Source organism: Notamacropus eugenii, chromosome 1, assembly GCF_028372415.1.
Source record: "Notamacropus eugenii isolate mMacEug1 chromosome 1, mMacEug1.pri_v2, whole genome shotgun sequence".
Lineage (NCBI taxonomy): Eukaryota > Metazoa > Chordata > Mammalia > Diprotodontia > Macropodidae > Notamacropus > Notamacropus eugenii.
Window position 1 is genome coordinate 13,587,026 of NC_092872.1, and position 15,678 is coordinate 13,602,703.

General features: G+C 41.2%; 1 protein-coding gene across 1 annotated transcript in view; it reads left to right on the forward strand.

Moving 5' to 3' along the window:
• The first annotated feature begins 303 nt into the window (after positions 1-303).
• The window catches only part of LOC140533847 (antibacterial peptide PMAP-36-like), a 43,376-nt gene continuing 28,001 nt past the window's right edge, over positions 304-15,678 (forward strand). The window contains exons 1-3 of the mRNA XM_072654167.1: positions 304-475; positions 1,658-1,765; positions 2,023-2,094. Coding sequence (XP_072510268.1) covers positions 1,662-1,765; positions 2,023-2,094 — 176 coding nt within the window. The 5' untranslated portion in view covers positions 304-475; positions 1,658-1,661. The remainder of the gene's footprint in view (positions 476-1,657; positions 1,766-2,022; positions 2,095-15,678) is intronic.

The window sequence follows — 15,678 nt, forward strand, 5'->3', positions numbered from 1 at the left end:
TACCTCTCAAATTTACTGTCTTCCTCCTCTATTTTTTCTCCATACTTTCCCTCTTTGCTCAATCCTTCCTTTTGATTAAGTCAAGGGCTATATGATGAAATTAAAGAAGGAGACTGCTAGTTCTGGGGAAAAGAGGTGACCAATGACAGAAGAATGGAGGAAATCCCAGACCTCAGGGAACCGTTAGAGGCCAGTGGCTGGAGGTATCTATTGTCCTTGTGTAAGGGTGGGGAGGAGCCAGTAAATAAAAGACAGTTTCTTTCTGCCCAGAGCATTGAGCACAAAGAGGATGAGGGGCTCAGCCATGCAGGTAGTCTTATTGGTGCTGGGGCTGCTCAGCCTGATGACTCCACTTGCCTGTGCCCAGGACCAGCCATACCAAGATGTGGTGAATAGATTCATTGAGGAATACAACATAAGGTCAGATTCAGAAAGCCTCTTTCGTCTCTCAAACCTGAATCTGCCACCACAGGAGGTGAGTAGCATTGGGATGATGGGGGAGGACTCCCTCTGCCAAGATTGTGTAACACGACCCCTTCACTCCAGAAAAACTTGATCTCCATTTGGGGAGCCATTGAGATACAGTGGAAAAAGTCAGGCAGCTAGGTGGCAGAGTGGATAGAGCACTGGCCCCCAAATTCAGGGAGACCTGAGTTCAAATGCACTCTCACACACTCACTAACTGTGTGTCTGGGCAAGTCATTTGACCTCTGCTTGCCTCAATTTCTTCCACTGTGAAGTGGAGACAGTAAAAGCCTCTACCTCCTAGACTTTTTTTCAAGGTCTAATGAGATAATAACAGTAAAGCACTTAGTACATTGCCTGGCATGTAGTAGCCAGGCACATAAATATATGTGTGTGTGCATGTATGTGTATATGTATGTACACGTATGTATATGCACACATGTATTTGTACAGATGTTTGCTGTTATTATTGACATTATTGGCCTCAGAAGATCTGAAAAGGCATTTCTGGATCCAGTGCTTTCCCGTTCTTCATGAATTCCTATTTATCTGCACACGGCTTGCTTTGTGTATATTCCCTTGCGTGCTGTCTCTGTCTCATTACATTGTAAGCTCCTTGAGGGCAGGGACTGTCTTTTGCCTCTTTTTGGAACTCTAGTACTTAGCAGGTTGCCTGGCACACAGTAGATGCTTAATAAATGTTTAATGATTGATTGACTGAATGCCTTGTTATGTCCCAGGAACAATGCCAAGTGCTCAGAATACACACAAATTCCAGGTTTTCAGACTCCATATACAGGACTCTTATCCTTACTGGAACACTCATGTGGCCCAGTGCAGGTTTAAACTTGTATTGGTTTTTTTCCTTTTTGAGAGTTTCAGTCTTCCTCCCAGCCTGAGGTGCTTCCTGAGGACCAGGAATGTGGAAGCTGAGCACAGGGGATGCCCCAGGTCACTCAGTGGACTCTGTTTGGAGGAATGACTGTTCTGGATGCCCCTGTTCTGATCCTGCTGCCAGTGTGACCTTGGGCAAGTCACCTAACTTTCCTAGTTCTTAGTTGCCTCATCTCGAGACCCATGGGGTCAGACTAGATGGTGTCTAAGGCCCTTCCAGCACTAACTAGCTTGCTGCTGGCTCCAGAGGGGCTCATAGGGGCCTAGCTCTAAAAGGCTGTCCTGCCTTCCTCCCCAGAGCAATGATCCTACTGCTCCACAACTTCTGCAATTCACCATCAGAGAGACTGTGTGCTCTAAAACTGAACATCGCAATCCAGAAGAATGTGATTTCAAGAAAAATGGGGTGAGAGTGTCCTGGGCTGGGGAGGGAATCTAACTGTAGGAGTCTCTTTCTGGGAATATGCACCTCTTGGGGCAGGGTGGGTGCTGAGCTCTGCTTTTCTGCTGCCCTGAGGAAAGTGATTTGTCCCACATGAGAAATAGAAAAACTGTCCCAGGGGGGTGGCTGGGGACAAAGCTTGAGCTTGTTGTCAGTCCTGGCCTGTCAGGGGCAGAGGTTACAGACTGGCAATCCTGAACTCTCTCTGCCACCCTTCACAGCTGGTGGAAGAGTGCATTGGAACGGTTGACCTGTATTCTTCCAGTCCCTCTGTTGATATTTCCTGTGATGGGGTAAGTGATGAATCCTCCTTGGGGGTCTGGGAGAAGAGTGCTAACCTCCATTCCCCACTAGGGGTCCATGGTGCCTTCCCTCTTGGGGGCTGCTGGGATTGATGTGTAGCTAGAGGGGATTGGGATCAACTTTGACCCTTCTTCCCTCTTTCCAACCTTAGTCTCTGCCTAGTCTCCCTTTTCTTCCTCCAGGCTCCAAGAGGCGATGTAGATACAGAGATAGGATCATTTCTCTCCCCTCTCTCCTATCCAGTTCCCTCAACCTCACCTCTGGAGCTAGAGAGTTCTCTGACTTCAGAGTCCAAGGGAAAGAGGGAGAAGTAAAGAAGGCCAATTGTACAGGAAATGTCTAGCTAATGTGTTTTCAGAGAATCACTCTGAGGAATTTGAATTGGAGGGAGCCTTAGAAATTATCTAGTCAATCACCCCTCCTTCAATTTATAAAGACAATGAGGTTCAGAAATATGTAGTATCCTTCCCCCAAGTCATAGTACTAGCTAACGTCTGAACTGAAACACTTCTTCTGACTCCACCTATCTTGGTAACCCCAAGAGCTCAGCTCTGGCCCCAGTGATGAAATGGGTTAACAGAACTAGGGTGGGGTGGGCTAAGGGCACAGGCAGTGACCCTGCTAGCAACTCTGAAGTGGGGGCTATGCGGCCAGGGGAGGTTATGTCAGGGGCAGAGTCAATGTGACCTGGTCCCAGGCTGTTCCTGGAGGGTAGAATCGTTGAAGGGGTGGTGTAAGGCTTTCTTGTTCTCCTTTGCATCTCCTGGGCACAGAAACAGGAGGAGGGTGTCCTGAGAAGCATTTCAATATATTTTCAAAATGGACATGAAGAAGCCCCTGCGGATTTAGCTTTCTCTGCTGGGGGAGTGCTGCTGTTAGAATAGAAGGCTGCAGATTTGGGTTCTCCTCCCGAGTCTGTACCCTGCCAGTTGTGTCAGGATCTGTATCCTGTTTCCTCTTTTCCCATGGGGAGGTTGCACCAGATGACTGTGGAGGGTCCTCCAAACTCGGAGTCTCATGAAGCTCTAAGTTACTCTATGCCCCTGGTGGTGGGAGGGCTGGTTTTTCCTCCCTCTTCAGCAGGACCCCCAGAGGCCCTGGACTAAGGGGCTCTGTTTGTCTTCCCTCTGCAGCCTGAAAAGGTCAAGAGAGGAATTGGGAAGTGGATCAACAAAATTGGAAGAGGCCTTAAGAATATATTTTCAAAAATTAAGTTTGGAATTTCTGTCCCACTGCCAGGGTAGTGTCCTGTATGAGACCGAGTCTCAGTTTCTATCTTAAGGCCTTGTACTACATCTGAATCTGCTCACATTAATAAACCCCAATTTTGCTCTCTCTCCATGTTTTCTCAGACTTCCTCCTCCACTCAGTTCATTTCTCACTGAACATTTAAATACTTATCATGTACTCTTGGACTGCACATAAAAAGGTGAAACAAACCTACCCATCATGTCTGTCCTGAAGGAGCTTATAATGGAGGAGGGGTGGGAGCAGGAGCAGGACTGCAAGCATTCAATGTGATGTGTGGCAGTGGGTTGGGACCAAAACTCACCTAGACAATGTGATCTAGGCAATCTGAGAGAGATGATTTTATGGTTAGGCCTGGGGGGGAGGAGGGGGTGATTGGGAGGGGGAATGGGTGGGGGTGGGTGGGAACACTAGACCTGCGAAGGCTTCAGGAAAGAAATGAGGTCTGAGCTGGGCTTTGGAAGAAGAGAAGGCTTTCAGTGGGCAGTGATGAGGAGGGACCAATTCCAGGCACAGGTTGAGGAAACAAATCTAGTTTGCCAGCAAAATTATTAGACCATCAAGGAAAGTAGTTTGTAAGGTGGTGTAGGTAGTCTGGGGACAAGAGGATCTTATTAGCAGGTGTTCTCCATGCATTTGTAATTTGTGTTATAGAAAATAGGGAGTCCCTGAAGGTTTTTGTTTCTTTCTTTGGCTCTTTGTTTTAAGCAGGGAAGTGACAAGATCATATGCTTTCAAGAGGAGAATAATTTCATTAGGAAGCTGGGTGGACAATGGAGTGGAGCAGGTTAGGATTAGGCACAGGGGGACCAGTCAGTAGGTTATTGCAGTAGGTGAAAAGTGATGAGGTTTGCTCTGGGTTGGTGGTTAGAGCAAAGGAAAAGAAGGTTTGGATGGGAAAGGTGAAGTGGACAGGACAAGAGGGAGAACTGACCAGATTTGGTAACTGACTGGATGAGGTTCATAGTGGAGAGAAAGCAGAGTGAAAGTTGACCCCATTATCTTGGGAATGAGCTGTCTACTTAGAACCAGTTTCCTTTAGAGAACCTAATCCAGTGGTTCTTGTGAGCAAATCCACCATAGTGTATACAGGAAGAGGGAAAAGGAAGACTTGTCCCTTTGAACAAGGAAGAATTTTACTAGCAAGAAGTGAAATCAGATCCAGATCTCTTATCCCAGTTTCCCAAACCAATATCCCACTAGGCCCCAAAGCCTCTCAGTCTGTCAGGGCTCCATTCACAGGCTAGGATGGCAAACCCCTCACTTTCTCTATTATTTACCCATCACCATTTCTCTGAATTAGATACTCTTCCCATTCCATATTTAAAAATAGGCACACAGTCAACAGAACTCCCAAATTTTCCCACGCACTCCCTCACTGTCACCTTTAGTGAGAGTCACCTCAAATACCAGTGAATGTGATAGTGAAGACTTCTCAGGGATCTAAGTCTAAAGTAAATCTGACCCTAAGCCTAAGTTTCAATTTCTTGGGAATCAAGTGATATAGGGGAACTCGAAATTGTGAAACCACCTGAAACCATCCCTCTCCCTTTGTTCACCATTTCCTTATTCCTTGGATCTGGAGCAAATTTCTGAAAATAAGTTACTTGCCCAAGCTCTTGATCAAAAGTGTAAGGGGGGATGGGTTTGTGGGTTTTGGCTATATAACCATGCTTCTGCTTCTCTATTGCATCTCCCTTCTCTAGACTGCCTAGGGAAGGTGACCCCTGCTTCTCTTGGGAACCTCATAAACCACTTTTGGTTTGTACCTTGAGATGCCTCTGAGTAGACAGTTTGAGAAGGGGTCTCACCACCCCACACACCAGGAAGCCTCAAAATCTACTGCTTTTTCTTCAGCACCATCAAGGGAATGAAGGCCTATGAATGCATGGCCAGTTGTAGCCTGACAAAAGAACCTAGACAGAGCCATAACTAGGATAGAGTGGTGGGGCTTTGTTCAGGGAATGGACTTCTGGAGGCATGATTAATCTCTGAGGCTGTCCTCAAGCTCATCCCCCTGTCCCTCATCTGGGCCCAGGCTGCCACCAGCCTTCCCCAGGATCTCACTGTTCTAGATCCCTTCTCCCTGGACTTCTACTCCCCAAACACCCCTGGCTACAAGCCTTCCCCTTCCCCACCCCATTGTCAGATCCTCCTAGGGACTGCAGGTCTGGGCACCATCATCTATTCTTCCAAAGCATGGGCCACAACTGTACCAGGCATAGACTATCTTTTAATCTCAGCTCTACCCATCCCCAACTAAATTTGTCTTGAGCTTAAGATTCCTACTTTTGATTCAGATCCTGTCCCAGCGTCTGAGGCATAGTGACTTTGCTTTTAAACTGGGCAGTCCCCACATTGCATCACACACATTCAAAGGACTGGGAGAGAGTCTTTCTTTCTGGAATTTTTCACACTCTGACTTCTCTCTGTGATTATCTTATTATAAGGAAGCATCTCTGTGTTTCTCTTACTCTTACTTCAAATTCCTTGAATTTGTCTTTTTTTCCAGCACCTAGGACAATACTTTGTGCATTGTAGATGCTTCCTAGGTATTTTTATTTGAATACCTACTTATCAAACACATTATGGGGGATAAGCCTGAATTGAATAAGAGACTGAACTCTGTGGACTCAAAAATCCCTTCCAGTGCTGACATTCCATAGATTGTCATGCCCTCTAGTGCACCAGCAGCCTTCTTGGAACATTGGAGCCAACATTATTCTCTCTTTCTTCCTCACTGCCATTGCCCTACTTCTCCTTATAGTCACTAGTGAAAGCTTTTTGTAGCATTTTAAAGTTAAGTAATCCTTTTTCATGCATTATCTCATTTAAGGTAGCACAGATACATGAGGCACCTGAGACTCAGAAAAAGCAGGGGACTTCCCCAAAGTCAAACATCTAGTAAGTACCAGAGCCAAGACCTCAGCTCTCATCTTCTGACTCCAAGATCAATATTCATTGCATTATGCTCACCTTCCTTTGGTGCTGTCCACTTTCCTGTGACCAGAGATGAATATTTCCAACAGAACTCTTAGGTGTGATGCCTGAAACTTCTTTGGGAAGCTTCTAAGCTTCACGTGCACCCCTGAAGAGGTCAGAATTAGGCTCTTTCTCAACCCACATGAAAATATTTTTTTCCTCCCAAAATGCAGGTTTCTTCTACCTGCAGGAACTACTTCTCTGTCTGAAAGAAAATGATGTGTTAGCCTGAAACAGTGTTAGAGCCAAGGCTCAGGAGGAGCCTGAAAGATGTCAAAGGGAAGAAGGGAAAGAAAGGGCAGAGAAGCTGAGAGGGGACATCCTGGACCCCAGAACGACAGATAGAGAATCTGACATCCTTCCAACCTTCTTTTCCCATCCTCCTCTTCTCATTTTCTATCCTCTAGACAAATTGGACTAATTTTTGCTCTCTCACTCCACCCTTTGCTGTCCCCCAACATGTATTTGCATAAGCTGTGCCCTGTTCCTGTAAGAGAACTTCTCCCCATCACCCATTGATGTCTACTGACATCCTTGACCTTCTATAAGATCCACTGATCATGTTTTCATGAAGTCTTCTCTAATACCCCCACCTAGAACTGATCTCTCCCTCCTCAAATGTTAACATGCTCTCCTTGTGTATTCGATTTCTATAAAAAAGGAAGTTTATGTAACCCTCTGATCAAAGATGATCTGTGTAAGACTTTCCTCACTGGTGGAGATTGAATACTTAATAATCTGAGTTTGTGAGATGAGTGGAGTTGGTAACACCTTGAGAGAAGAGAGATCTTGGTTTTCTGACTTCCAGCACCTAGAGAGAAAAAAAAGACAACATGGTTCCCTCTTCTCTCTAAGGAAAGGTGCCTTTAGTATCAGAGAAAGGCCAATCTTCACTCCTCAGCTGATTCTTATGCAAATAGACAGATCTTTATATGTTTTTGTCCATAAAGGCAATTCTACTTGGTTTGTAAAAATGCCAATATATTCGTCCTTTGAAGAAGTCTAACTATGTCAGGGTCTATGGAGTTCTCTGCGAATGCAAAGATCTGCGGTATGAAGATTTGCTCAGGGCTACTCATCCATTTTTTTTCCCATCTCATACCAGACTCTCCTGTGGTTCCCAAAAACTGCAGCAGGGCAGAGATAATACCTTACCCAAACAATCTTGGTACACTGACTAAATCAGATTTAGGGTGATCTTTAGGCCTCATATCCATTGGGAAGTCAGGGAGATTTCTACCTCAGGTATGTGAAGATGTTCCCCCTTAGAATGCATTAAGGAAACCAACTTTTTCCAAAGGCCATGAAGGGGGCTGATGTAGCTACTTTGAAACTCACACAGCTTGGTCAGAGATCAGATACCAAGTTGATCCATTACTCCTCCAGCCATTACCACTCATCTTGACTTTCGTCTTCCCATTGGACTAATGTAAGGACTAATCTAAGAAGAATGAAGATATCAGGAAATCCCATTCAAAATAATTACCAAATGCATAAGAGTTGCAGGTGGTCAACCTATCACTAAACTCAGTACTTGGACAGATATACCTATAAAGCACTCTTTGAATAAATAAAATCCAACTTCAGTAGCTGGAAGATGATTCAGCGCTCATTCCTGGGTCATGTCAAAATTACAAAAATGGCAAGACTATCAAAGGTCATTTATAGTTTTTATGCTATATTAATCAGATGATGAGAGGGATGGTATAGAGAACTCACCATCACTCTGACCAGCCCATTCCATTTGGGGAGAGCCCTATTCCTTAGCAAGTCTTTCCTTATTACCAAGCCTAAATTTGCCTCTTTGCACTTTCCGCCATGCCTGGATGGCTCTGCCTCCTTTCTTCTGATTCCTGATCTATCTGGATCCCTCCAAGCCCCCTTTGAAATGCCATCTTTTCCAGGAAGTTTTCCCTACCATGTCTTAAGGCAGCAGAAAGTGCTTTCCTTCTGTTATTGGTTCCCCTTCATCATGTATATAGGTCATCTTGTCTGTATTTGTTTACTCTGTGTGTCCTTCATTAGACTGTGAGCTCCCTGAGTCAGGTCCTGTTTTTTGCCTCCTTTTGTATCCCCAGTGCTTAGCATAGTGCCTGGCACATAGTAGGCACTTAGGAAATGTGAACTGACCTCTAAGACAGTTGAGAAAGACTCATGGTGGACAATGCTGCCCACATCCAGAGAAAGATCTGCTGGACTCTTCATGCAGGTTAACGCTTCCTGGTTCTCTTTATTTATTTTCGTGATTTCTCTTCTTTTCCAAAGTAGAATTATTTTGACAAACTATTTCTCCTTCCGGAACATGTCTGATATGCAAAAAGTGTCACAGAATTGCATGTATATAAAGCATATCAAATTGTTTGAGGAGGGGAGAGGGAAGAGAAGGAGGGAGGACATAGGGAACTCAAAATTTTCCCAAAAAGGAAAATTAAAAATTTTCTTTGCATGTAATTGGAAACATATTATTAAGAAAGAAAGGGTATTTCTTGGTTGATGTCTGTAATATTTAATTTTAAAGATTTCCAATAGGCACTGTTTGACTTGTCCAGGGTCACACAGCCAGTCTGTGTGAGAGGCAGGACTTGTACCCAGGTCTTCCTGCTCCTGGGCCAACTTGACAGCATTTCCTGTTTTTCTCATAATCCCTACATTGAGTTACTATCCTTTTCATTCTAGGGCAGCTGGGTGATGCAGTGGATGGAGAGCCAAGCTTGGAGTCTGGAGTACCTTATTTTAAGTTAGACCTCAGACACTTACTAACTATGAGACCCTGGCCAAGTCACTTAACCTTGTTTGTCTCAGTTTCCTCCTCTGTAAAATGAGCTGGAAAAGGTAATAGCAAACTACTTCAGTATCTTTGCCAAAAACACCCCAAATGGGATCATGCAGAGTTGAACATTTAAGAAATGACTAAACAGCATCTGGACTCCATTCTAGCCCCAAACTGCATTCTATCTTCCGTGTTACTCGAATGACACAGGCCATCCCACATGCCTGGAGTGCACTCCCTTTTCAGGTCTTCCTCTCAGAATCCTGATCTTCCCTTCAAGCTCAAGTCAGCTGCAACTTCTCCTGTGAGCCTTTCCCTGATCCCCTGTTAATGCCCCCACTGTCTCCACAGATCTAGTCACTTTTCATGTTGGGAATGTCTGACTGGCCGTACTGTGAGGGCAATATCGTTTTGCTGGGAGAAGAGAACATGATCTTAAGTACAGATATGTAATGGACATGTTTGTAAAGCCAATCACTATATATGGTCTTTCAGTCAGTAATCAGCTCTACACACACAGGGGCACCTGCTCACACAGGTTTTTTGATCTCCTTCTCTAAAAGGAAATGGAATTTTTTTTTGACTTATTCATTTATTTTTAGTTTCCAACATTCATTTCCACAAGATTTTGAGTTCCAAATTTTCTTCCCATCTCTCCCCTCCTCGCATCCCATAACACCATGCATTCTGATTACCTCTTATCCCACTCTACACTACCTTTTATCACACTTCTCCTTTCCCTGATTCCCATCTTCTCTCTTTTCTTTTAGGTGAAGATAGATTTCTATACTTCATTACCTGTATTTCTTATTGCCCAGTTACATAGAAAATCAATTCTCATTATTTGTTGCTAGAACTTAGAGTTATAACGTCTTTCCCTTCTTCCCTCCCAACTCATACCTATTGAAAAGGCAAGCAATTCAACATAGGCTATAAATGTGTAGTTTTGCTAAAGACTTCCATACTAGTCATATTGTGAAAGACTAACTACATTTCCTTCAATCCTATCCTGCCCTCCCATTTATTCTATTCTCTTTTTTGACCTTATCCCTCCCCAAAGTGTTTACTTCTAATTACCCGTCTCCTGTCATTTCCCTCCCTTCTATCATGCCCCCACACCCCACTTATCCACTTATCCCCTACTTTCCTGTACTGTAAGATAGATTTTCATACCAATTTGAGTGTGTAGATTATTCCCTCATTAAACTAATTGTGATGAGAGCAAATTTCACTTTTTCCCTCTCACCTCCCCCCTTTCCCCTCCTTTGAAAAAGCTTTTTCTTGCCTTTTGTATGAAAACTAATCTGCTGCATTGCATTTCTCCCTTTCTCCTCGCAATATATTCCTCTCTCACCAATTAATTTTATTTTTTTACATATCATTCCTTCCTATTCAACTTACCCTTTGCCCTCTGTCTATATGTGTGTGTGTGTGTGTGTGTGTGTGTGTGTGTGTGTGTGTGTGTGTGTGTAATCCTTCCAACTACCCAAATACTGAGAAAAGTCTGAAGAGTTACAAATATTCTCTTTCCATGTAGGAATGTAAACAGTTCAGCTTTAGTAAATCCATTATGATATTTCCTTCTTGTTTACCTTTTCATGCCTCTCTTGATTCTTGTGTTTGAAAGTCAAATTTTCTATTCAAGTCTGGTCTTTTCATCAAGTATGCTTGAAAGTCCTCTTTGAATAAAAATTTTTCTCCCTGAAATATTATATTCAGGTTTTTTGAGTAGGTGATTTTTGGTTTTAATTCTACTTCCTTTGATCTCTGGAATATCATATTCCAAACCTTTTGATCCCTTCATGTAGAAGCATCCAGATCCTATGTTATCCTGATTGTACTTCCACACTACTTGAATTGTTTCTTTCGGACTGCTTGCAATATTTTCTCCTTGACCTGGGACTTCTGGAATTTGGCTTCAATATTGCTAGGAGTTATTTGAATCTCTTTCAGGACGTGATCTGTGAATTCTTTCAATATTTATTTTACCCTCTGATTCCAGAATATCTGGGCAGTTTTCCTTGATAATTTCATGAAAGATGATGTCTAGGCTCTTTTTTTGATCATGGCTTTTACTTAGTGCCATAATTTTGAAAATATCTGTCCTGGATATCTTTTTCTAGGTCAGTTGCTTTTCCAGTGAGATATTTCACATTGTCTTCCATTTTTTCTTCTTTGCTTTTGTTTTATCATTTCTTGGTTTCTCATAAAGTCATTAGCTTCCATCTGCTCCATTCTAATTTTTAAAGAACTATTTTCTTCAATGAGCTTCTGAACCTCTATTTAGCTAATTCTGCTTTTTAAAGCATTCTTCCCCTCATTGACTTTTTGGCCCTCTTTTGTCATTTGTGTTAGTCTATTTTTAAAGGTATTAATTTCTTCAGCATTTTTTGGGGTCTCCTTTAGCAAGCTGGTGACTTGCTTTTCTTGTATTGCTCTCCTTTCTCTTCCCAATTTTTTCTCCACCTCTCTCACTTGATTTTGGAAATCCCTTTGGAGCTCTTCTAAGACCTGAGACCATTGTATATTGATTTTTTTTTTTATTTTTTATTTTTTTTTTATTTTTTTATTTTTTTAATGTTTAACAATCACTGCCATACAATTGCGATTTTATCCCTCCCCACCCACCCCCCACTACCTCCCTCCCTCCCCACGACTGCATACAATTCTGTATAGATTCTACATATACTTTCCTATTGAGTATATTTTCACTATAGTCATGCTATGTAGTCAGACTAAGATAAATGAAAGAATCCGTACAACAAATCAGAACATGATACACAAACAGATACACATACACAAACATGATCTGCTACAATATGTGAGTGACTTCCATATTTCTCTCTCTGAGTGTGAAAGGCATTTTGCCTTGAGGTCCACCATTGGGATTTTTTTTTTTTTCAGAAGTTCTTGTGTTATTACAAAAATCTAAGTCTACCAGAAAAAACTCTCACACACTGTGGTCGTTGCTGTGCATAAAGTTCTCCTGGTTCTGCTCCTTTCACTCAGCATCAGGTCATATAAGTCCTTCCAGGCCTCTCTGAAGTCTTCTTGTTCATCATTTCTTATAGCACAATAGTACTCCATTACATTCATATACCATAATTTATTCAGCCATTCCCCAATTGATGGACATCCCCTTGACTTCCAGTTTTTGGCAACTACATAGAGTGCTGCTATAAATATTTTTGTACATGTGGGACCCTTTCCCATTTTTATGATCTCTTGGGGATATAGTCCTAGTAGCGATATTGCTGGGTCAAAGGGTATGCACATTTTTGTAGCCCTTTGGGCATAGTTCCAAATTGCTCTCCAGAATGGTTGGATGCGCTCACAGCTCCACCAACAATGAATTAGTGTTCCAACTCTCCCACATCCTCTCCAGCATTTATCATTTTCTTGTTCTGTCATGTTTGCCAATCTTATAGGTGTGATGTGGTACCTCAGAGTTGTTTTGATTTGCATCTCTCTAACCAATAGTGATTTAGAGCATTTTTTCATATGATTATAGATAGCTTTAATTTCTTCCTCTGAAAATTGCCTGTTCATATCCTTTGACCATTTATCAATTGGGGAATGACTTGTATGATTATACATTTGGGTCAGTTCTCTATATATTCTAGAAATGAGGCCTTTATCCCCGAGCTTAGCTGTAAAAATTTTTTCCCAATTTACTACATCCCTCCGGATTTTGGTTGCATTGGGTTTGGTTGTGCAAAAACTTCTCAGTTTAATGTACTCAAAGTTATCCATTTTGCATTTCATAATGCATTCTATCTCTCCTTTAGTAAAGAATTCTTCCCTTCTCCATAGATCTGATAAATACTCTATTCTTTGCTTCTCCAGTTTGTTCATGGTATCAATCTTTATACCTAAATCATGTACCCATTTGGACTTTATTCTTGTGTACGGTGTCAGGTATGGGTCTATGCCTAATTTCCGCCACACTGTTATCCAGTTTTCCCAGCAATTTTTGTCAAACAATGAGTTCTTATCCCAGAAGCTGGGGTCCTTGGGTTTATCAAACAGAAGGTTGCTATATTCCTTGCCTACTGCATCTTGAGTGCCAAGTCTATTCCACTTGTCTACCTCTCTGTTTCTTAGCCAATACCAAGTGGTTTTGATAATTGCTGCTTTATAGTACAGTTTGAGGTCTGGTAGCGCTAGGCCACCTTCCCAAGCATTTCTTTTCCTTAGTCCCTTTGATATTCTGGACCTTTTGTTTTTCCAAATGAATTTTGATATTATTTTATCCAGCTCTAGAAAGTAATTGTCTGATAGTTTAATTGGTATGGCACTAAATAAGTATATTAATTTGGGTAGAATTGTCATTTTTATTATATTAGCACGGCCTACCCATGAGCAACTAATGTTTTTCCACTTACTTAAATCTGAGTTTATTTGTGCAAAAAGTGTCTTGTAATTGTGTTCATATAGTCCCTGGGTTTGTTTTGGCAGGTAGACTCCTAAGTATTTTATACTGTCTACCCTAACTTTAAATGGGATTTCTCTTTCTATCTCTTGCTGTTGAACTTTGTTGCTAATATATAGGAATGCAGAGGATTTGTGTGGGTTTATTTTGTACCCTGCAACTTTGCCAAAGTTGTTTATTAATTCAAGTAATTTTTTACTTGAATCTCTGGGATTCTCTAGGTAAATCATTATATCATCTGCAAAGAGTGATAACTTAGTTTCTTCTTTGGCTATTCTAATTCCTTGAATATCTTTATCTTGTCTAATTGCTACAGCTAACATTTCTAGTACCATATTGAATAATAGTGGTGATAATGGACAACCTTGTTTCACCCCTGATCTTATTGGGAATGCATCTAGCTTATCCCCATTGCATATAATGCTTGCTGAAGGTTTTAGATAGATACTGCTTATTATTTTATGGAAAGTTCCCTTTATTCCTACGTTCTCCAATGTTTTTAGTAGGAATGGATGTTGTATTTTGTCAAAAGCTTTTTCTGCATCTATTGAGATAATCATGTGGTTTTTGTTAGCTTTGTTGTTGATGTGGTCGATAATGCTAATAGTTTTCCTAATATTGAACCAGCCCTGTAGTCCTGGTATGAATCCTACCTGATCATAATGTATTAATCTCGTGATAAGATGCTCTATTCGTTTTGCTAAAATCTTATTTAAAATTTTTGCATCTATATTCATTAGGGAAATTGGTCTATAATTTTCTTTCTCTGTTTTGTCTCTTCCTGGTTTGGGTATCAAGACCATATTTGTATCATAGAAAGAATTTGGGAGGACTCCTTCTTCCCCAATTTTCAAGAATAGTGTATGTAGTATTGGAATTAACTGTTCTTTAAATGTTTGATAGAATTCACTTGTGAATCCATCTGGCCCTGGAGATTTTTTCCTAGGGAGTTCATTGATGGCTTGTTCAATTTCTTTTTCTGAGATGGGGTTGTTTAAGTATTCAACTTCCTCTTCTGTTAATCTGGGCAATTTGTATTTTTTAAAATATTCATCCATCTCGTTTAGATTGTCGAATTTGTGGGCATAAAGTTGGGCAAAGTAGTTTCTAATTATTGTTTTAATTTCCTCCTCATTGGAGGTGAGTTCACCCCTTTCATTTTTAATGTTAGTAATTTGGTTTTCTTCTTTCTTTTTTTTGATCAGATTAACCAAAGGTTTATCAATTTTATTAGTTTTTTCATAAAACCAACTATTGGTTTTATTTATTAATTCAATAGTTTTCTTTATTTCAATTTTATTAATCTCTCCTTTGGTTTTCAGTATTTCTAATTTGGTATTTACTTGGGGATTTTCAATTTGTTCTTTTTCTAGCTTTTTCAACTGCAAGCCTAAGTCATTGATCTCCTCTTTCTCTATTTTATTTATGTAAGCATTCAGAGATATAAAACTTCCCCTAATAACTGCTTTTGCAGCGTCCCATAAGTTTTGGTACGTTGTCTCACTATTGTCATTCTCTTGAATGAAGTTGTTGATTGTTTCTATGATTTCTTCTTTAACCCAATCCTTCTTTAGAATTAGATTATTTAGTTTCCAATTGATTTTTGGTTTCTCTTTCCATGGCCTTTTATTACATGTAATTTTTAATGCATTATGATCTGAAAAGGATGCATTGATTATCTCTACCTTTCTGCACTGGATTGTGAGATTTTTATGTCCTAGTACATGGTCAATTTTTGTAAATGTTCCATGTACCGCTGAGAAAAAGGTATATTCCTTTCTATTCCCATTTAATTTTCTCCAAAGATCTATCATTGTATATTGATTTTGGAGGTTTTGGATGCCGAAGTCTTGACTTTGAGGTCTTCCTCTTATGGTATGCATTCTGCCTCCTCATCTGAAAGGATGGAAGAAAATTTCCACTCACCAAGAAAGTAACTTTCAATTGTCCTATTGTTTTTCAAATTTTTGGTCATTTTCCCAGCCACCTACTTGGCTTCTGAGTTTTGTCAAGAGGAGGGTATACTCTGTTGACCTGTAACTTCTCAGTTCCTCCAAGGTGGCACAATCAAGGGAGAGGAGTTTACTCCCATCCTAGCCTGTGCTGTGGTCTGTGAACAGGGTTCCCTCCACACAGCTTCTA